Source organism: Monopterus albus, unplaced genomic scaffold (assembly GCF_001952655.1).
Source record: "Monopterus albus unplaced genomic scaffold, M_albus_1.0 scaffold88.1, whole genome shotgun sequence".
NCBI classification, from domain to species: Eukaryota; Metazoa; Chordata; class Actinopteri; order Synbranchiformes; family Synbranchidae; genus Monopterus; species Monopterus albus.
In genome coordinates, this window is record NW_018127968.1 from 1,118,898 (window position 1) to 1,141,246 (window position 22,349).

A 22,349-nucleotide genomic window follows, 5' to 3' on the forward strand; every position below is an offset into this window, starting at 1 on the left:
CTAAAGTTTTCACACTTGATTCACATAGTGTATGTTGAGAATGTGCATTTGATATCTAACATCAGCCTTCATAAGGATTTAATATTCTCTGGACTCTAACTATAATCTCAGAATTTCAAAGCTCTGTTTCTGGTTCTCTAAAGGTAGATAAATATCACCAGGATCATAATATTGTGAAGGAAATTATTTTTGTTTACAAAGGCCTTTTTAATGGAAGATATTTTTCCTTGTCAGGTGAAAAGTATTAAGAACGATGATCGCTGGATTTAACATGCCTGCTTCATTTTCACTTAAATTGATGAGGCATCATTAAATTTATTACTAATTAAACTCTGCTGTAAAAAAAAAGAAGATGTATATAATAAAATAAACAGGTGGTCTACTTAGCCAACAAACAATGTTGGTTCAATTTCAAAATAAAAAATTCCAGTGATAGGTCTAGTAATTCAAAAAACTGTATTTATTACACCACTAGACTTAAATACAAAGAGTGAAAGCTCGTTTACTTTTGTTTTTTTACTCATCTTTCCCTCTGCCTGGTCAGTTTACCTACAGCGCTGAAAGCCTCACAGAAGTGGTTTTGTCTTTTTTTAAAGGTGGCACTTTCATCAAACCCTGCCTTCAAAAGCAACACCTGATTTTTGTTTTATTCATGTTATCTACATCTTGAACATGGCTGTGGCCGACACTGAACCAGGCCCCTGGTTTTACATGTGGCCAGTACGTCAAACATGGCTGGGGCCTTTTCTTGGAGAGGAGAGAACTAAGACGGCATACATTCATACAAATTCACCAAAAAAGGGGGAAATCACATCAGACACAGATGAGATGATAAAAGTTCCAAGTGTATCTGTGGTGCTGTCATTATATTGCTTCAACACTCGCATTTTGTTACTGTAATGCTCTCAGATGTAGAAACCTTTGTAGAATCGAGTGCTGAAGGAGGACAAAAGAGAGAAAGAGATGAGAGATAGAGACACACAAAGTGAACAGAACAGGGTGGAAGGGGGGATTTTCTATTTCTATAACTGAATGAAATCCAGAGAAAATGAAGCCTACACTGTATTCTTGTAAATCAAAGATGACTTTTAGTATGGCTTTACATGATCAGCCAATAATACTTTGTACCAAGGGAATAGGTTTGGTCTCAACATTCACGGCCAGTTTGTGGTTTGTCCGTTGTGGGATACCGTGCGAGGCTGCTGCAGGTGCTTTTTGGGCCCCATTAGTGCTTTATCACCATTTGCTCAGAATTCTTAATATGAAGCAGCACACTCCCTCCTTCATTAGCTTCACTGTAGACTATATCACAATTTGCTGTAAGCAAACTACACATAAATACAGACTATTTATATAAATACAAAACATATTATACTAGGTCGTCTTTCAGTTCATCCACTAGGGTAATTATTTTGTGACTGTTCAGTGCATATTGTTTGACATTTTCTTGTTCGCTGAATAGGAATAGCACAATCCTTCAGCATGTATTTGAGTCCTACACCTACTCCTCTGTCTTGCTACAATTATTCTTGCCATTGTTCGGGAAAGTCATCTCACAAAAACATACCTCTTATGGGCCAATGAAAATTAACAGCTGCTGTGTCGAAGCAGATAATTAAAATACAAAAATGAACCCACACAAATTGCATGTGCCTTAGAACAGCTAGCCTTATAGTCTTTTCCCAAATAATTAGATTATTTTGTCTAATTTTAGATCCAGATAATTTGAGATAGTTTAGGCTTTTATGGCTGTATCAACTCTGAGTCATCAAACCACAACATGAATGCAGTTCTTTGCTCTTATACTCTCCATCTTTGTGTATGTTTATATTGAGCAGACAAGGAGCACATGGTATGTGATCCGCTCTGTTCAGATGCAGGGTGCTGGGGTCCTGGCCCAGACCAGTGCCTGTCCTGTAAATACTTCAGCCGTGGACGAACCTGTGTGGAAACCTGCAATCTTTATGAGGGGTGAGTGATACATGTGCAAATACACCTACGTTCACATACATCAACACAATATTTTCAACCGTTAAAGTACTGTGGCTCACCTTGAACTAAGACCAGAAGACATATCTTTCAGTAGACACTTTTATTTACTTAAAAAATAAAAAAGCAGGGAAACTATCATCCTGATCCTCTCATACATAATTTGTAGCCTCTTTCCTCTCCCTCTGCGGAGTGCAGCTCCTATATCAGGCTGGCTAAGATTACGGCTGCTACAGAAAGCAAAATAAGACAAGCTAAAGAGAAGAGAAAGGTCTCTCTGTTGTCTGAGAGCAAGATACATATGGATACCATTAATGACACAAGAGTTCATAACAAGCTGCAGTCCTGTTTTCTCCTCATGATCCTAGTAGTGACAATTGTGTGAAGGTCCAATAGCCCTCCTGTAGGTAAGCCAGGGAAGAATACAGATATGAGTGCCAAAAGAAAGAAGAAATGGCCCGACTCCCAATCCTGCCAACACTTGTTCTTTCTGCCACATAAATCACCACAAATAAAATCTCCAGAGCAGACATGCACAGGAACACAGATGAGGACAATCGGGCCCCTGCCGTGACACATTGTCTCCCATACCCCATATTCTTTGGGCTTTTTGCAGTGCCCCTTCGGTGAGCCTGGAGCGGGTCCTACTTTCATCATTCCTGCCCACAGTATTGAGGAAACTACTGATGCTGCCCCTACTTATCATTCTGCTTGTGCTGCTTGGATTAATTTTGTGGTGCGAAGATCATGCAGGAGACAAAATCAGGCCAATTTCATTCCTGTTCAACTGCTAACAGTTATGCAGCATTAGCATGACAACCCTGCACTGCATAACATCATTAAACATGGGGTCACTGACAAATAAGTGACCTCATTATTATCAGTGACATAATGTGAAAAATGACTGGCAAGTTTGTTACTGATGGTCATTTTGTTTTAACTGAAACTAACCTGCTAAACTTTCCTTTATCATCCGTCCTGACTGTGTGGCAAAACAAAAACAAGGGAACTTGTACTTAATAGTCTATAACTCTGAAAGATGCTGACTTAGTTACAATGACCAATTCTCACATAAGTACAGAAAACAGAATAAAAAATATTACAAAGCTATAATTTAACTCACTACTGCTTACTCTACTGATTTTAGGAAAATAAAGCAGCTTCAGATTCCGTCCCATTTCCGCAGCAGCGTAATATATGGCCAGTCACAGACCTTGGAGATATAACGATGCAGCGACAAAAAGAGCCTGTCAGGTCTCTATGGTAACAAAGTGCCTTTTTAAGTGATGGACATGTCTGGAGCAAAATGTATATACTGTGCCACATCCCACTCAAGAACCAGTACAGTACAGGAAAATATAGCATATGTGCCAATGCCAAGTGGCTCTTTGATTTGGCTGAAAGCAAAATTACATTAAAACAGTGTGTTTAACCTGATGACATTTTGTTTTACCTAACTGGAATCTTAAAAGCCTGGACAAGTACAGGAAAACATTTTGAGCTCAGTTTCAGGTTCAGCTTTACAGTCCTACAGTATTGTATATTTACTATGGTGGATACTGCTTTTTGATCTCTGTGTTTGATTTAGATTAGTTTGATTCAGTCAGGACAAGATGCTACAGTAAGCACTATCAATTTACATTACAGTGCACGTCACTTTCCTACATTTTTATTTTTGTTATTAATATCACATCTATTCAGTGCTGATCATTTAATTACAAATGAAATTACTTTCTTTACACTGTGTCTCTCCATTTGCTTTGGAATGTTTTCACAGAATGTATGTTTATGGCATTACATATTTTTAGTGAAATGGAGAATGTTTACAGCTTATTGATCTTCAGACAGGCATGAAACCACTGCATGGCGTTGTTAGAGTTCATAAATAATTAAAATAACTGCTGTACAAGTAATAACCATATCTTCATACTGTAGTATGCTGGTTACCAGTGCAGGAAAGATCAAACTGATGCCTGTTTGACAGATGCCCTGGGGGAACCTTCTATATATGTTCCAGGAGAGTGACACAGCAGTAAGATGTGCTCCACTGATCAAACCAAAAACAAATATGTAAACCAAAATCAACTGATCCTATTCAGCTATGAACACAAGTGCGGGATTTTTCAAATAACCCTCTAATGCTGGAAGACCTGCTGCACAACCTGCTCATCAAAAGTTAAATTTCAGTTCAAGAACAGCCCAAGGCTCTTTGACACAGCATTCAAACTGAGCAGAATTTTTCTGTTTACTCTGGATGATATTAAGAGCTTGAGGGTGAAAAGAACAATTTAAGATGTGGTGGTAACTCTCTGCTTAAAAGGCACCCCTGCAGAGTGTCAGAACACTAGGGGTTCCTACACTTTAGAGGGAAGTCTAGCTCAATGCTTTCCATCTCACAATGGTAGGTGAACAGATGCACTTCCTGGGGAGTTGTACTAATAACATTTAAGACATTTTGCAGAATTACTGGAAAGATGATTTTAAGTAGCCTCACACCGAGTAAATCCGGGTCTACGCCCTGGCCAACCCAGTGCCTTCCCGCATGGAGTTTGTTTGTTTGTTCTCCCTGTGCCTGCGTGGGTTCTCCCCGGGTGCTCCGGCTTCCTCCCACAGTCCGAAGACATGCAGCTTAGGTTGATGTGTGTGTGTGTGTGTGTGTGTGTGTGTGTGTGTGTGTCTCTATAAGTGTCAGTCCTGTGATAGACTGGCGACCTGTCCAGGGTGCACCCCACCTCTCACCTAATGTCAGGTGAGATAGGCTCCAGCCCCCCCACGACCCTCTTCAGGATAAGCAGTATAGATAATGGATGGATGGACAAAAAAATGGTGGCTGCATTGGAGAGGATTGAGGTGGACTGGGCGGTGCTGTTGGGGCAGGGGGGCTAGGCGTGTCACTGCGTGTCACAGTCACTGCTTGCGCACGGGGCCACGCCCTGCCTACCTGTCTACCTGCACGTCAGCGCCACCAACAGCATCATCAGCAGGACTGGCACATGATTCACCAAACACAGGATCACTGAATGCAACGCAAACCCCTTATTGCTTTTTGCATAGTTAACTGTTTCACCAGCGATACTTTAAATATTTACTATTATATTTGTGTTTGTGCTCTTTTGTAGTAGCACCTTTATTCCAATGTGGTTTGGTTTAATAGTAAAAGTACAGCATATTGACTCTAAAAAGGATAGAACAGAGTAGAATGTGTGCAAAACCTAATTCACATACATGCTAAAGGTTTTTGTGACTTCTATGTTGACAATGTAAGTAGTGCAAAGTTTGCAATAGATTAACTATTACATTAAAATGATGAGCTCAGTTTGTGTGGATTTAAGTTTGTGTGTTTAAGAGGTTTCCATTTGACTTAAGTGGCATTCACTGAATACTGTCACCTTCTGTTGTCCCATAAATATAAACAGAGATTTACAGAATGCAAGAACAGAAACTACTTGGCATGAACTGTAAACTAAAAAAGGCACTCACAGTAGAAAAATAGCTGGAGATTAACAGCTCGCTGATGAACTAAACAGTAGCGACACAACACAGATAAACCACTAGATTAACAGGACACCAGAGTCATTGTGTGACCCTGAGAGGCATGAGTCCATACATCAACACAAATCTAACAGGAAAACTAGAGTCCTTACATAAATTAAAGGCCTAGAATGAGAGGAAGAGTCCGACAGCGATTCACAGTCAAGCAGCGTGAGAAACCAGAGAGCAATATGAATACCTGAACATGAAAGTAGGAGCAGAGCACAGGAGAGTAACCACTCGACTCAATGATATCTTCCTGCTACAGTGCTGCTTTTATTATTTTAACCAGCAAAGACCCAGACAAAGGCTTACCTCCCCTGTTTCCTGGAAGGTTCTCTGAAGGCCAGATTAAGCATAATTAATACTAATTTGATTTAGTTCCCACTGGGCTAACGACATTTTCTTCTATTTGTGTGATGGGACATTCTTTTTCCCTCACTGACCAAAAGAGAAGTATCCAAAAGTCATTCTCCTTGTCCTGCAGTGACAAAGGCAAAGTTGCAGCTCAGTCGCACTGTGGTCAAATTTAATGACTTTTAGAGGCCACTCTGGTGTTCTATTATTATAAAGGGATTGTAGAAATTCAATAACAATGCACTTAATTTAATTGATTTTTGAAAATGTTGCACCCCTGGAGGTACTGCATTTTTACTGTGTCGAACCCCTGAGTGATGCTATCAGAATTACTGCTAACTAATCAGCTGCAGTGCTTCCAAGTGTGATAGGAGCTGTGTATGTGTGTGTGCCTGGTATTACTTATATTGACTCAGCCTCCCTCGTAGCCCACCTGGTGCACATCAGTCACTAAATGTTAGGGTGACAGGTTGGTTTATGGTTAGGGTAAGATAAAGGCTAGGTTAAGGTAAGGGTTACAGTTAGACACGCAGTGGTTAAGGTAAGGTTAGGGTAAGACGGCCAGGAAATTAATGTATATCAGTGTAATGTGTCCACAAGGAATAAAAGCCAATGTGTGTGTTTATAAGTGTCGATTGAAAAGGATCATTTACAAACGTTCAGGAAAAAAACAACATGAGACTGACGCTGAAAAGCTACAAACAACAATGGGAGCTTTATTTTCTCTCTTCTGCAATATGAGCCATTTTGTTGTTCTATTTCAAAAATTGTTTTCATGTTATTCCCCACCCATTGTAATCCCTCCCCCCATCCCTTTCGTCGATCTCTCTCAGGGATATTCGAGAGTATGCCAACGGATCAGTGTGTGTGGAGTGTGATGCCCAGTGTGAGCAAGCTGACGATGACTCGTTGACCTGCCACGGTCCGGTAAGCTTGATCCCATAGCGAGACAGACTGAAGCTATAATTTCACTCACATATGTGTTCTTAATACAGACAGAGAAGAGGGCTGTTGTTTACATTCGTTTTTATCTGTAGTTGTTAAAGAGAAATGTCCTTCAATGTAAGAGCTATACACATGGTGGCATTATTCCACCACTGAAAAATGAATCTGTAAATCTGTTTTAAAGCTAGAAGCTATAGAGCCAAGACTAATCTGAGTTATAAAGCCAATGTAGATTGGCTTTGTAAAGAAAGAATTATGTTTTTTAAAGCATAAGTATTCAAGGCTGTCTCAAAACAAGCAAACCCCATGAAAGTCCAATGAAAAGACTAAATCCAACAATGAGTAGATCCAACTAAAAGCAGAATCAGCTTAAAGGTGTTGTTTTCTGCTTCTTGCCTGCTCCCCCCTCCTGCTCCCACCACCACCACAGAATAGTGCTCAAGGCCAGAGCATTGCTTCACTCACCACAAACCAAAGTCTTGGAGCTGCAGACATTGCCTTTGGTCATCTTAGACTTTGATTAATTATTGTATTAGCAGTAAAAGTGCCACTTTCAGCTTTGCTATTGATCATGTCTCATATTCTTGCTCAAAGGTAAAAGTGATTGTTTTATTTCATATCAGCATTACTTTGCAGCTGTGTGTGTAACTCCAGTTTTATTTTATGTGAACCATCAATGACTCACACAATTCTTGTTTTCTTTATTTGTTTTTGCCAAGAGTTATTGTTCTTCTAAGTGTTTGCTTTTTCCAAAAGCATTTGTACTTGTTTGCATTTCACAAGCTCTTATAGAAGCAAAGCTGCTTGCTGAATGATTGCTTGGTAGGAGCTGTACATTAGAAAAATGCCAAAATTAAAAAAAAAGAAATAAATCCTGACCTTCATTTCTGCTTGCCACATGTGAACACTACACCCACAGCCACATGAGGCCCCAGACCCTGCACTTTCTCTTAAAATTTTATCTCGCCGTTTGATAGAGAGGGATTATTTGCGACAGAAACAAGCCAGCGGGGCCATGTGCTGTCTTTTGTGTCCCATCACACCCTGCCATATCCAAAACCACTATACTGTAATGTTTGTGTGTGAGAGCATGGGAATCAAAGGCCAACATTAGCACATCTGTGGCTGTTGGCTAGGGCAGAGTCTATGTGTTGCTGTTGGAGATTTGTTGGTTTGATTATCTTAGCTGTCCACTTGATACCTCACAGCCCTGCACTTGGCTTTCTTGTTTAAACAGTACAGAGCTCTGTAGCTAACCTATATCATGGTGAGGAAAAAAAAAACACTTTAAAGTGCTTCATAATGATTTTCATTAGCTAGTTCAATATTTTCATATCTTAACTAATTAATTACAACAAATGCAAACTCAGTAGAGGCTGCGTTTGTATTGTCTTGTCTTTGGTCATATAGAGGTTTCTTAATTATTGAGAAGCCCTGAGGTGTACATTATGTACAAGGTTATACTGTACATGACTTTTCAGTGACTGCTTCAATGTGTTTTTATTGTGGCACCTTATAATTTACATACACAAGTACTGTACATTTTTGTTTGTGTGGGAGCATATTTGTGTAAGACTGTATAATGGAAATGCCCCAAGGTAACGTGCTGGGCCTCGTATAGATGTTTCATGTGCTGCACAGACAGAAATGAATTATGTTATGGCCACAGAGCCCTTAGAAGTTACATTAAAGCTTACATGTGTTGATTTGATAGGCCTAATGCCCTCTGTAAAGAGAGGCTGAAGATATGACTATAGCCATGAATACACATTGTGTTGTTGACAGAAAAGGTGATGATGGTCAATTTAAATTGGTTGCTGTTGTTCAGTGATACAAAGACCTGTGTTTGATGCTTTTCATATTCAGCAAGCCCTATTATTTTGTTCTTACTTTGTTCAGCTCAGCTCTAATATTTTAGTTCAGCAAAAGTTTATTTTGTTGTTGTTGTTTTTTTTCCATGGACCACTACAAAAAGTGAGGTTAAGTAACATATAGAACAGACTGTGATGTTGGTGTTTTTAACAGACTGCTTGTGTTCACCAGAAGTGATTCTGTTGTTTTTATCTCTCTTGCCTCTCCACAGCTTCCGACTCTTCTGCATTTGTTCTCCTTTTTTCTTATCTTAAATATTATATTTTTCAGGTTACAGCTGTTTTATCTTGAGCTGTATCTTGAAAAACAATCAACATGTATTGGTATTAATGTATTGGACTGACGCTCTCTATGTTTCTCTGTATAAAATCCTGCTGTGTCCTTCCTCTAGGATGAAATGCCCATGCTAACGGGACATATCATGACAACTTGACACATATTCAAACAATTAAAACATGCATCAGTGTAAACATGTTGTAGCCAGTGCACATACATATAGGTACACAGTCTGAGGCACAAACAGTTTTACAGCATATTATATAAAATATAAATTATATTACATATATTCTCATGTATTCTTTATGACCACTATCATATTCATACATTCTCCTCATTTACTCCTCCTTTTATCTTTCCACCTCATTAGTAATGTTTAAAATTATTTTGTTATGATATTTAAAGACTTCAGTAGACACATGGTAAAGTATGAGGACGCCTGTGCAGTATATCATAATAAAATATCTTCCTTCTTGATATAAGTGATTATGCTTTAAAAGGCCTTTTATGTCACAGTCAAAAGTCTTGGCTATAAGCTCTGACACCAGAGTAATGGCCAGTCCTTCTAGAATACTAGTGTGCTTTGTGCATATGAGGAAAGAAAAAGAAGTTATACCTACACACAGACGCACACATCCAATAGCAAACTTCAGTATTAGATACACAAGCAGACCAATTTAAATTTAGAGCAAGGGATTGTGGTCCTTGACAGGACGCACTCCCATCATTGTTTTGGATGCACCGACACCCTGCTGGACCAAACACTGTTTGTTTTTTAACATAATTCAATGGGATTATTGGATACACACATACATACTGTATTCACCAGTTGGCATGGATGGGAAGACGCTCATAACAGCACAATCGCAGGCTCAGTGCTAAAGCCACTGAGAACAGCTATACCTTCACTATGCACTGTACTATGTGAATGCATTTTCACACCTCTAACCCCCCCCACCGCCACCAAACACACACACACACACACACAACAATAGTGGTGTATATGCATTGATATACACACATGCATGCCTACTATCCCATGCACAGACACAGCATCAGTGCTTCAGGTTATTTACAGTATAAAGAAACACTCCTCCATTGCCAAAGGGTAGCTATCTGCATTTAGTATCATCTTTTTACCTTAATGGCTCCTTTTTTCTCAGGACTGTATGTATATGATTCCCATTGCCTGTATTCGTCATGTACACAATATGTCTTAATGTAGGTGTATTTGCAAATTTTTGTCTGCGTGCAATTTAGACATTCATGTAAGTGGTAGATTCAAATGCATGATTATTGATTAGATTTTCGCTCACTGTATTTATGTACATAATGCTTGTGTTTGTGTTGTTTGTTAATGCGGTGTTCTTTAGGCCTGTTGATGATACAGTACGAGGCCTGTCTGGGAGAGCTCTTTGCCCCTCTTCCTCTTCTCCCCTACTTCCTTCCTTGCCTATATTAGCTCCATAAATCCTGTTCTAGGCGGATTGTTATGGTCATTGTGTGTGCTGTGAGGGATGGTTATTATCTGCCTGCTTCACTCCCACTGCTTTATGCGTCTCGTCTGCTCTCTCCCTTCTGTTCCTCTCTCTATACACACTGTCTCATTCATTCTTGACTCTCTCCTCTGTTATGCTGCATCTATGTCCAGTCTCTCTCCTTCAATTTCACTTATTACTTACTACACTTTTTTTTACTTTTCTTGACTCTCTTCTCGCCACTTTCGCCTGCTGTCTTTTGCTTCCTGTTATCTCTCTTTCACATTCACTGCTACAGAGATGCAAGTACAATAAGCTGCTAAGGAAGCTGCACTAGATCATTTTGAAATATACCCATCAATCTGTCTTCTTTACAAGCTGAGGTTATCTCATTCCTTACATTTGTGGCACTGTAGTCTACTGATGTGTCCTTTATGTTTGACCTCATAATGTCAGGTCAATACATCCTCTGTACACACAGAAAGTTTGGAGTCAAAACATCATTGAGAGAGAGCTGTCCAGAGAAAGCCAGACTCACCAGTGATAAGACGTGTTTTCCTGTCTTTACAGCACTAATGCAACTCTAAAGCAGGCTTAGTCAGAAATAACTCATTCTACTAGGCATCATCTTTATAATAAAATAGTAATACAAGTTCCTGGTCAGACAGAGATGAGTGGTACATTTGAAATACATGTAAAAAGTAAATTAAACCCCTAGTTCTATGAAACATCAACAGCACATTATTAAGAACCAAACTGTTTATTGTGTGCAAAAATGAGACACAGTGTTTTCTTTAGCTAACTTTATCTGCTATTAACTCCTGGCTGCCAACAACGCTGCTGCACAGTGACGTAGAATAAATAAATTTGACCAACATCAATTATAAAGCACCAGACGTTAGTTGTGTTTAAGGCAACAATTTGTCATTATTTTTCACTTTTCATTCATTAATACTGACAAGCATGACATTTTGACTATGGCGGGGGTGGCACCAGGGGTGGACAATCAGATCTCAGGGGTGGCCGGGGCGGGCCCCGGCCACCCCCTGGCTCCACCCATGGTTTTATTCCGAATTACTGTATGTCTTCAAAATGAAAATATACATTTGATAAAACCAAGCTTTTTTCCCCCTCTGACTTCCCATAGGGCCCAGAGCATTGTGTGAAATGCCTTCATTTCAAGGATGGCCCAAATTGTGTGGAGAAGTGCCCTGATGGCCTGCAAGGTGCCAACAGCTTCATCTTCAAGTATGCTGAAGCAAACAATGAATGCCATCCCTGCCATGCCAACTGCACCCAGGGGTAAGTAGCCAGGACAAAGTGTTCATCACTTTACAGAAGTGAGACATTTCATTTTGTCATCCTTTCAAATGTATGCTTTCAACACTAGTACATGATGAACTGTGCCTCACCAGTAACCTAAACTTTATTATAACTTTGGACACAAATCTAAATGCCAACCCTAAGTGTGACCAAACCCACTAACACAGTTAGTTTAACTCTGGTTTGGCTCATAAAATGGCACCACTGACCAACTGCAAATCATGCTGACATCAGTAACATATAAAACTGAATAGTCTTGTACAATTTGTACAAGCTGTATCAGACCATTAGATTCAATAGAACCTTACTGGAGTCTAAGGTACTCCTACAAAAGGTATGGTTTGCCATCAGTCATGAGACAGAAGTAAATGGTGCAAAGTTATCTTAAAAAAATTTAACTTATTTCTGAACTTAACTTCCAACTAATTTGCAGTCAGCAAGCTAGCTTGCATGCTACAGTGCTACTAATGATTTCAAAAACTATTTCACAAGGATGCTTAAGAGAATCTCCTGTTGCCACTTTTTAAATGACTGGGGACTAACAGACTATTCTTGCTAAATTTTCTCATTAAAAGTGAATTTGGTTTTTATATACTGTATGTAGGGATTGCAAAATGCAAAAGATCATAAACTTGCAAAAGGTCCCTTTTATTGTTCACATCCTGGAAACATAAAATTATGATCCTTCATCTTGTAAGATAAGAGAGAATGAAAGTGGCAAGAAGAAAAAGAGCAAAAGAATGAAAATAAAATATTAGAATCCCTTGCTCCATTGCTCACTAGCCACTGATCACTCAAGTTTATATTCAACAGGGGAAGGTAAGACATCACTTTGTATTTAACTCCACAGGGACTTTATGTCATTTCCTTGTGTGTTATGTCTCCTCTCCTGAGTGACAGCCTCCAGCTCCCTCGAGCATAACAATGTAGTCGTAAATGGAAAACACCAGGCTGACACTTTGTCACAGGTACAGCTTCATAAGAAGGTCTGTCTCTCAAAAAGACAAGCTGAGAGAGGGAGAGGGAAGGGGGAGAGAGCTAGACACAAAAGGGAAGAGAGACAGAGATGGGAAGGATCCAATATTTTCAGGCTTGTTTAAGTCTGTCAGTTGTGGCATTTGATGCTAGCACACTGTACATAGAAGTAGTGAAACATCAAGTTTCAGTCCAGGAGGACTTCACCAGAGAGCTTTGAATGTAGCTTTGTGATTTGTCACTTTGAAACTGAACCGAGCTCTAGCATAAAGTTGGAGATGAAGAGGACCCAGCAAAGCTTTAGTTCAGACCTCTCTTCATATTTCAGGTTTGCACATAGGCTTGAGGAAAACTCATGGGTTTGCTGATTCTCTTGTTTGGTGCTATATGTATCTGCCCATGCCTTTAAGCAGCAACCTACCTTGTCCTTTAAAGCTTAAAGATAGAGTTGGAAACAAAACTGACTTGGCCTCTGCTGTCTTTATGTATGTTGTTTTGCTTTATGCAGTCAGATCAGATCAGATAAGCTTTATTTGTCACATGCATACAGTACAGGCACAGTAGCACTGAGATGATGCTGTAAACAGCTCCCGACTGTGCAAATAACAAATCATTTTAAAGTTAGTAAAAAATAAAAATAAATATAATAAGACCAGAAATAAAGATCATGTTGAAAGATAGCTAAGCATACAAAGATCAGGAAAAAAAAGGCTTGAGTTGCAATGACAAAATGACAAACCAGTGAAGACAGTGAATAGATACAATATATAGCACCGTATATATGTAATGTTAAATAATAAAGACATATATGCATAATGCTATATATATATACACACACACATACAAAGTAGACTGAAAAGAGAACATCTCAGTAAAAATAGTTAACAGTTACACAACATATAAGAGTTATACAGATATACAGAGCTATAAGAAGAGTCAGTGCGTAGCACAGTATGTAGGTGCATATCATGGAGTAAAAATCCATGTAGTGTTTATGTTCCATATAGCCCGAAGGAAGAAGCTCCTTCTCAGCCTCTCAGTTCTGGCCACGATGGAGCAGAGCCACTTCCCAGAAGGTAGCCACTCAGTTTATGAGTGGGATGAAGGTTGTCCTTAATGATCGCTGGACCTGCACTGCTTATTAAAAATATCCTGCAGGTTTGGCAGTGCGGTTCTGATGATGCACTCAGCACACTGAGTGACTCTACGTAGCACATTCTTGTCCTGGGAATTGCAATTCCCAAACCAGATAGTAATGCTACTGTGGAGCACAGACTGGATGTTTAGCAGTGTAGAAGGTCTTACTTCATTAATCTTACTTCAGCTGGTATAGGCACTGCCTTGCCTTCTTCACTACTGTGGATACATGATTAGACCCTGTCAGGTCCTAGGAGGTGTGTACTCTAAGGTACTTGTAGCTACACACCCTCTCCACCAACATCCTCTAGATCTCAAGTGGTGTGTGGTTCGGCCTCTCTTTCCTGAAGTCTACCACCACCTCTTTGGTTTTGGAGACATTCAGGTCCAAGGTGTTGCCTCTACTCCATGAAGACAGCATCTCCCAAGTGGAGGCTGACTCTTTGTTGTTGCAGTAGATATCAGACCAACTATCACTCTGTCTTCTGTCTTTTACAGTGGTGTTGGGCAGTTTTGGGCTGTTGGGAGTAGAGCAGGGCACTCAAAACACAACCTTGTCGGGTGCCAGTGCTGATGGTGATGGGTTTTGAAAGATGTTGCCTTGCCCAATCTTCACCACCTGTGGTTTGTCAGACAGGGGGGTTCAGAATCCAAGAGCAGAGTGAAAAGCCGAGCCCCTAGTCTCTAAGCTTGACAACCAGTCTAAGAGGAGCTATTGTGTTAAAAACCAAACAGTAGTCAATAAACAGCAGCCATGCATAGTTCCCCTTGCCCTAGGGGAGAAAGTGCTAGCATACCTGCTTGCTTACCCCCCCACCCACACACACACACACACACACACACACACACACACACACACACACAGACAAAGTGGCCAGAGGAGGAGATAAATCAATAGATCGTTGCTAAAGGTTGGCAAGTAGGTCAAAGGTCAAGGTCAAAGTGTTTATAAAGTAGATACAGTAGTCATCACGTCCTGCGTTCAGCATGTGTTACGTCTGTGATAGTACTACAGGGTGAGCCCAGATAGTTGGTGTAATACGGTTTTGACTTTACCTATTAGTTACTGCTTTGCTCATTTCACTTCAGGGTGTCATCATTTTCAGATACAGTATGTCAAACTGAAAACGTTTGAGTGTTTGCCATCTAACGTTGTTCTTGTCCTGTATTGCTTACCAAGGTGCATTGGACCAAGACTACAAGACTGTATTGGCTGGATGGACAGGTACAGAATTCTTTATTCACTTCACACCCACACATATGCACATGCCCAAACACACACACACACAGAAAGCAAAGCCTCTGATTAATGGCTAGCTCTAAGGCCCAAAATCCCAGTGAGTGTCCTTAAAGCCTCTTGGTGCAGGCATGGCTGTGTGTGTTTGTGTATATGTGTGTGTGCACACAAGCAATTTGCCTGGTTCTTGATAAATTGATTGTGCTTTAGCTTTTGTTCTGTGGCTGTGAGGGAGAAAACAGAACAAAATGCCGCTACAGTTTACAGCAAATTGATTCAAGATTTCTTAAGAGAAACATTTTGGCATCAGGTGATGCTGAAAATTGCTGAGTGGTGTTTGGGGGATCATTAGAAAAAAAGAAAAAGAAAGATTGATAGAGTGAGAAGCCAACACTACAGAATGTGCTGGTGGGTCAGGAGCTCTGCAGCACAACAATGCCCCCAAAAAGGGCAGAAAAGGACAGAATGGTGCACGGGTAAATGACTTTTAACTAAGAACCTCACACAGAGAACATGAAAACAGATTTAGACTGTCGTGTAGAATACACTGCAAAAGAAAAACAAAAAACAAAAACAGGTTTGTAGAATTTTCCTGTTTGTTTTACAAATGTTCCTCTGTCTTTCCAACATAAAGAATATTTCCCCTTTACACATAAATAAACAAAATAATAATTTTTTACCCTTTACTGTTTCACTATTTGTTCTAGCAGACTTCCCAGCATGCATTGAGTATTAATAACCTTCACTTACTCATTTCTTTCCAACTGGACAAAACCTATTCATGGTGGAGACTTTTAAATACAAAATATTTCATTTAAAAATTAAAGAAAAAACTATATATAAAATTACAGGAAATTACTTTAGCTTTATAAGATGTTTATTTTACATAATTTTCTGGTGCTGCAGCTGCAAGAATATCACCATTTTGTTACATTTATTTTATTTATTTATTTTTTTACAGTGTGGCAGGATGCTATAGTGGCTGGGGGGGAATAAGGGGCCATACAGTTAGACACATACTGTAGACAGCCAAGCTGATAAGCATTTATTAAGTACTTACTGATTAATGATCAGTATTCTGCACATTTTATTGATACCAGTAAGTGTTGTTGGAGATAACCATAGGAAAATAAAGAAAATATTCACACCTTCCAGGAAAAATCTGCACTGAAACAGTCTTTGGGACGTTACCAACACAAGGAAGGGGAACTGCAGCAGATGCAAGAATGGTGCCATCAGCTGACCTGGTGAATAGATCAGGCCTTATCAGATCTCCGACAGCTTTGGCTAGGATACACTAATACATTCCCAGCTAACCCCAGGTTTAGCTGTCTGCACAGAGCTGCCGCACATCTTGTAAATATGTTACCTGTTGTTGGATATATTAACTTATGAGCACAAATGAAAGTGTCTTATCAGATAAAGATGATTAGACTAAGCCTTCAAAGGCTGTTGTTCCACCTGGCATTAACATACATGCTGTGTAGGGTTTGTGTGTATATCTGATTAAAATGGATTAATCACTTTCTGCTACATATTTATTCTGATAAAGCTGACAAGTAATACTTCATCCAACAGGATCTCATTTGAGAGCATCTTTTACATTTAACTCAACATTATCAGAGCTGCCTGTTCTCAGAAATTCCTGTTCTGAATATGTGAATTTGTATATTGTGATGTTGTGGTGGAAAAACATTGCATGTGGCTGTGGCTCATGAGGTAGGGCAGTCGTCTCCTGACCAGCAAGTTGGTGGTTCGACTCCTGGTCTCCCCACATGCCTAAGTGTCCCTGAGCAAGACACTGAACCCCGAATTGCTCCAGGTGGCTTGACTAGCGCCGTTGTGTGACAGCCTGGCGGTGTGTGAATGTTGTGTGTGAATGGGTGAATGGTGTATCGTCTCCTGTAAAGCGGGAAGATACCAATTCACTTTATCTTTCCTCACTCCACTGTCATCTAAGATGGTATCTTCCAGCTTCTGATTGGCTGAACACACCTGAGCCAGGTAATCAGCAGCAGGTCAGGCAGGGATAGTTGGAAAACAAGCAGGACAGCAGCCCTCGAGGACTGGAATTGGCCACCCCTGGATTAAATAATCTACAGTGCATCAGGAAGCTAAAATGGCATACGTGTGTGTCAAATCCTCTATGGCCCATAACATAAGGAAAAACAGTTGCTGCCCTGATAACTTTCTAGAGTTGTTAAATACTGTGTATATTTTATCTAATAAGCTTTAAACTCGTATAATCATTCCTCCACATGGACTTTCCGGATTGTATTTTATTGTTTCACCAGTACATGAAACAACCACGGGTAAGCTACAGTGAGCTGTAAGCTAAACCTCTCCTGATTATAGATGTAATGGATAGATATACGAGTGGTATTAGCCTTCTCATCTACCTCAAACTAAAGTGTCTTTAACTGTTTTTTTTTCAAAGATTTGTGATTATGATGTTTATTTAGCACAGTATTTTACAGATGGGAAATAAAAATGTCAGTGCTCTCTGATGAACAATGATAACACAGTATCCAAATTACCTCAAACAAGCATTCCTTTGTTTGTGCTGCTACTGCTTGTTTATAGTCGGTACCAACATAGGGCTTCTACAATAATCTAATATTAGCCAATCCCCCAGGCTGATTTAATGGTCAGGTTCTAGTTCTCCTCAGCTTTTTGTCATTGCTCAAACTAGTGATTTTCTCCTTGTGCAAAGAGAAAGGTATGGGGGAGATATGGAGTTCATCGCTCGTCATGGAGCCAGCTGACTGCCATAACGTTTTATGGGGTGTAGCCTTGCAGTCTGTGACACACAGTCCTGAATAACAGCCTTTTTCCAGTGATGGGGACAAAGCCTGAGTGTGTGCTGACCAAATTAGGCTCTTTCATTACAGCAAAAAATAACCTCTCCCTGCTCATCCCTGCAGCAGCTCTGTAGACAGTTTGGAGGGCATATCAGGAAAAGTCTTGAAAGTCTTGATTTGAAATGTTGGTGTGGTGCTGAGAGTTCGCTTTAATGGCTATTTCCGTATTTTTGATCTCAGTCTCAGTTTTAATGAGAGCGTATGGAGGGATATTTGTTTCCAGAGGAAGCTTAGTAGAAACCCAACATGAAGGTCAAGAGGTTTTTCAGGATTTCCCACATAAACATATACAGGAGCCATGTTTTTTTGTTTGCTTGTTTGTTGTTGTCATTTCTGTCTTCCCGATGATACTGTGTCATGCTTTCTGCATACATCGTCCTCATCTACTCATTCTCCTCCTTCATTTTTCCACCTTTCTTATTTTCAGAACCCCACTGATCGCAGCAGGCGTGATCGGCGGCCTCTTCATGGTGGTGATCATGGTGCTGAGTGTAGCAGTGTCCTTGCGCCGGAAGAACATTAAGAAGAAGAGAGCTCTTCGTCGCTTCTTGGAGACAGAGGTGAGCACCTTTACCTGTAGCATTGGAAGGTAATGTTGGCCTGAGACTGAGCATGACTGAGAAACCAAGGACATCGGGGACCTGTATAAAATAGGACTAAGTTAGACTGGTAGTGGAGAAAAGACAGGGAGACTTGGTGTCTCCACATGGTGACTGTGGAGGTGGCCACTTCTGGTGGAGAGGACACTTCTGTAAGGGACCCTACCATTAGAAGAGAAGAAAGTGCTCTTCCTTTTTGGTTAAAATAAGAAGAGTACATCATGTAATGTACTTGTGTGCGTGTGTGTATAATAAGAATAAGGTCCTGTTTCACTGCTTTCTCTCTCTTCAGAGCATGCAAGTATCAGTGAAGTGTCTTTTCTGACAGCTTCTATAATGGCAAAATAGCACTAATTATACTTGCATTCCTCACAGGCAGGATACTAGATGGCTGACACACTATTGCTGTAGGTTTCCTACACAATTTCAGATACAGTACTGGGTACACTAATGGTACACTAATTACTTCTTGTACCACATTAAAGAGCTAATATAGAACACTGACCTGGATGAAGAATCTTTTTTTTTTTAATTCAAACAGTCGGTTAAACTATATCCGTCTGACACCACAGGTGTATTTTCATTCAAAAGGGAGTATTTAACACAGAAGTAGTGGCAAATGCAAACTTTAGGGAAAAAGACCCTGATTGAAATCTCTGCATCTGCATCCATACTCTCTATAGAGAGTGTAACATTTCACTTGGCCAGTGGATTAGTCGGTAGATCTCATCACTACATTAACTTTTAAGATAAGAATTTTATCGTCTTCAAGCACATTTCATTTTGTTGTCACTTGTTCTGAGCTTAGTTTCAACATGGCAAAATAACAAGCAAACAGTACACATAGTACACTTTTTTAGATTTGGTTTCAGCACCGCATTGTATAGTGTGAACGTGGACAGCTCCAAGTCGCTGCCCTGTCGCTGCTACGCAGCCTCAACTTCTTCAGCACCACTACTGCTGAACAGCTCCCAGCAAAGTAAAGGAGCATACTGTAGTTTGTCTGTGTGTGTGGATGGATCATTTTAAAGGCCTGTGTGTTGTTGTGTGTGTGTGTGTGTGCGTGTGTGTGGATGGATCATTTTAAAGGCCTGTGTGTTGTCGTGTGTGCGTGTGTGTGGACCCCGCCTGCAGAACCTGATTTGTTATTTCATTTAAATGAACAATGACTATTGTTTTTAATCAAATGGTAACCATGAGCCAGAGGGACAAAAGCTGCCGACCACAGCCTGGCTGATTTACAGTTTCTCACAGTTTTTTTTTTTTTCTGCCTTCCCTAACTCTCTAATCTTCTACTCTGTTCTTAATTCTCCATGTATTGCTCTCTCTTATGTTTTTGCATCCTCTGACTAATTCAGCTGCTTGCTTCTCCATTGCTGTCTTTTTGTTGTTGTTGTTGTTGTTTCTGCCTCACTTTCTCTCCCACTTCACATCTTACTCCCTCCCTCCCCACATATAATCTTTCTCTCTCGCCTGCTATTTCATCTGTTCGTTCCTCCACTTGAGCAGTAATGAGACCACAAAAGTGTCAACTCCTTTTCATGCTTCACAATTATCCACCTCCCCCACCTTTTTCTCTCTTCATCCACCTATCCCCGTCTCCCTCTCCTGCTCACATATTTAATCTCTCACTCGTGATATTGAAATGACATTGGCACTGCAGGGTTTGGATTTGGGTTGTTGGAAGAATGTCATTGGAGCCCTCCTACCCTCCGTGGTACTGGACAGAGTGTAACTTATGACTAAGACTAGGTATTTTGGAGGAAAGTATATGATAAAACAAGTTTCAAAGTAATTGCAAGTTTAATTAACCATAGTAAATATTACATTCAAATTACAGTATGTGTGTGCACTTGAAAATGAATGTTATTTGTTCCCATGATTCTTCTAAAGCTAAATGACAATATGAGTTATATCAGATATTTCAACAGTCCTAGTATTTTCTCATGATAAGTGATGGCTTGTTGGTGGAAACGTTTACAGGAGAGCGGCCGTGTATAGGTTTGTGTTATAGGACCCACTGACTGAATTACATTACTTCTGTTTTGCTTGATGTGTTTTTAGCTGGTGGAACCACTAACGCCCAGTGGAACAGCACCCAACCAAGCCCAGCTTCGCATCCTGAAAGAGACAGAACTCAAAAGGGTCAAAATCCTTGGCTCTGGGGCCTTTGGGACTGTTTACAAGGTAAAATGGACTTGAAAACAAAATAAGAGTGTGTGCGTGGGTTTCAGCTGACAACCAAATTAACAAACATACTGTTAAATTTGATATGATGATGAGAGATCTAAAAAAAAAAAAAAAAAAAACCCTGTAAGACTAGAGATGGATTGTTGGACAATTAATGACAGGAAATGAGATGGAAGGCTGGCGGCGAGGGATGAAAGGAGGAAGTAATCGCAGACATTGAGACCCCTAGGGTTACAGTGAAATAAGAGCTAGCTGAGGTTGCTACCAGTGTGATAACAGTGTGATAATGGGTTGGGAGAGTTAGAAAAAACAGAGCTGAAAGAACACACTGTCCTTCCCAGAAATCATAATTGGTTATTTTATGGATCCATCTGTTCACAAATGGCACATTTCTGTGTCAGGTAACCTTTTCTGCCACGTATGGTAGACAGACATGCAGATCAACATCTTGCACATTCCCCTGGGGAATCTTAAAACTCTCTAAGCTTATAACAGTATACATTATAGTCCATTCAGGGTCTCATTAGTGTGCCCTAGGACCCAGCCTGTTTTCCGTGGTGGTCCTGAGATATCAGAGAGGTACCTAAATCTCCTCTGCTGGATCCTCTCAGGCAGTCAGCAGAAAGACCTGATTTCAGTAGCTTGTGCTATCTTATTCTTTCAGGCACCACTGTGAGGTCACGGCTAATGTTGAGGTTCAGCATGCAGACTGACTTGTAAATGGAGCATTTTGCTTTGCAGCTCAGTTCTGTTTGCACCAAAATACTACAAGATACCTTTCATCTACACAGTCTGGCAAACATAAAGTTATCCTTTAGGTGGTTTATTCCTACCACTTGGATATGCCCAGAAAACCTTCAAGTGACAGTTTTGTGCTCTTCAGTCGAAGGTTTTCTGGTAGGGGTGTAAAGATTAACCAATATGTATTGGGAAAATGAGTCATATACTGTATAAGGCTGCATCGGTTTAAAACCACAGGTGCAAAGATATTCACTCATGGCATTTTCATGACGGTGGTGGAGACACAAACACGTCGCTCCAGCGTCTCCTTTAGGTGTTCAACTGGGTTGAGATCTACTGACTGCCATAGCATCTGATTCACATAATTTTCATATTCTCGTTTTCATCGAACCAGTTCATTAATAAATTAATATGGCCGGGAAAACATGCAGAGACGGCAACAGGACTGGACCTGTGACAGTTGGTGAGTGGGAGTTTTGTGACTGTGCATTCAGTCTATTGTCTTATCATCCGTTTGTGTGTGTGTGTGTGTTTCTTTAGGGTAAATTATGCTGCAGGCCAGATTTCTCTAAGAAAACCATTGTGATCTCATGAGACCATTCCTGGTTAATTAAAGGTCAAATCAGATCAGATAGATGTGATGGCCTGCAGGGGGATCCCAAGCACCACTGACTCTGCTCTCAGCTACAGTTAGACTGACAGTTTAACAGTTCTCATTACACAAAGAAGAGACACTCCCACCTGCAGCTTCCCGTGTTTCTGTATGAAACTGTCAGAGAGTCTAAAAGAACGTAGATATGATCATCACCAAACAACACCTCCTCATACTGTCAGTCTT

The 22,349-nt window shown here is 40.2% G+C and overlaps 1 protein-coding gene across 1 annotated transcript in view; it reads left to right on the forward strand.

Moving 5' to 3' along the window:
• LOC109964399 (receptor tyrosine-protein kinase erbB-4) overlaps positions 1-22,349 on the forward strand; it is a 300,706-nt gene that overhangs the window by 234,757 nt on the left and 43,600 nt on the right. The window contains 6 exon segments of the mRNA XM_074527649.1: positions 1,839-1,971; positions 6,711-6,804; positions 11,596-11,750; positions 15,064-15,108; positions 18,409-18,541; positions 20,645-20,797. Coding sequence (XP_074383750.1) covers positions 1,839-1,971; positions 6,711-6,804; positions 11,596-11,750; positions 15,064-15,108; positions 18,409-18,541; positions 20,645-20,797 — 713 coding nt within the window.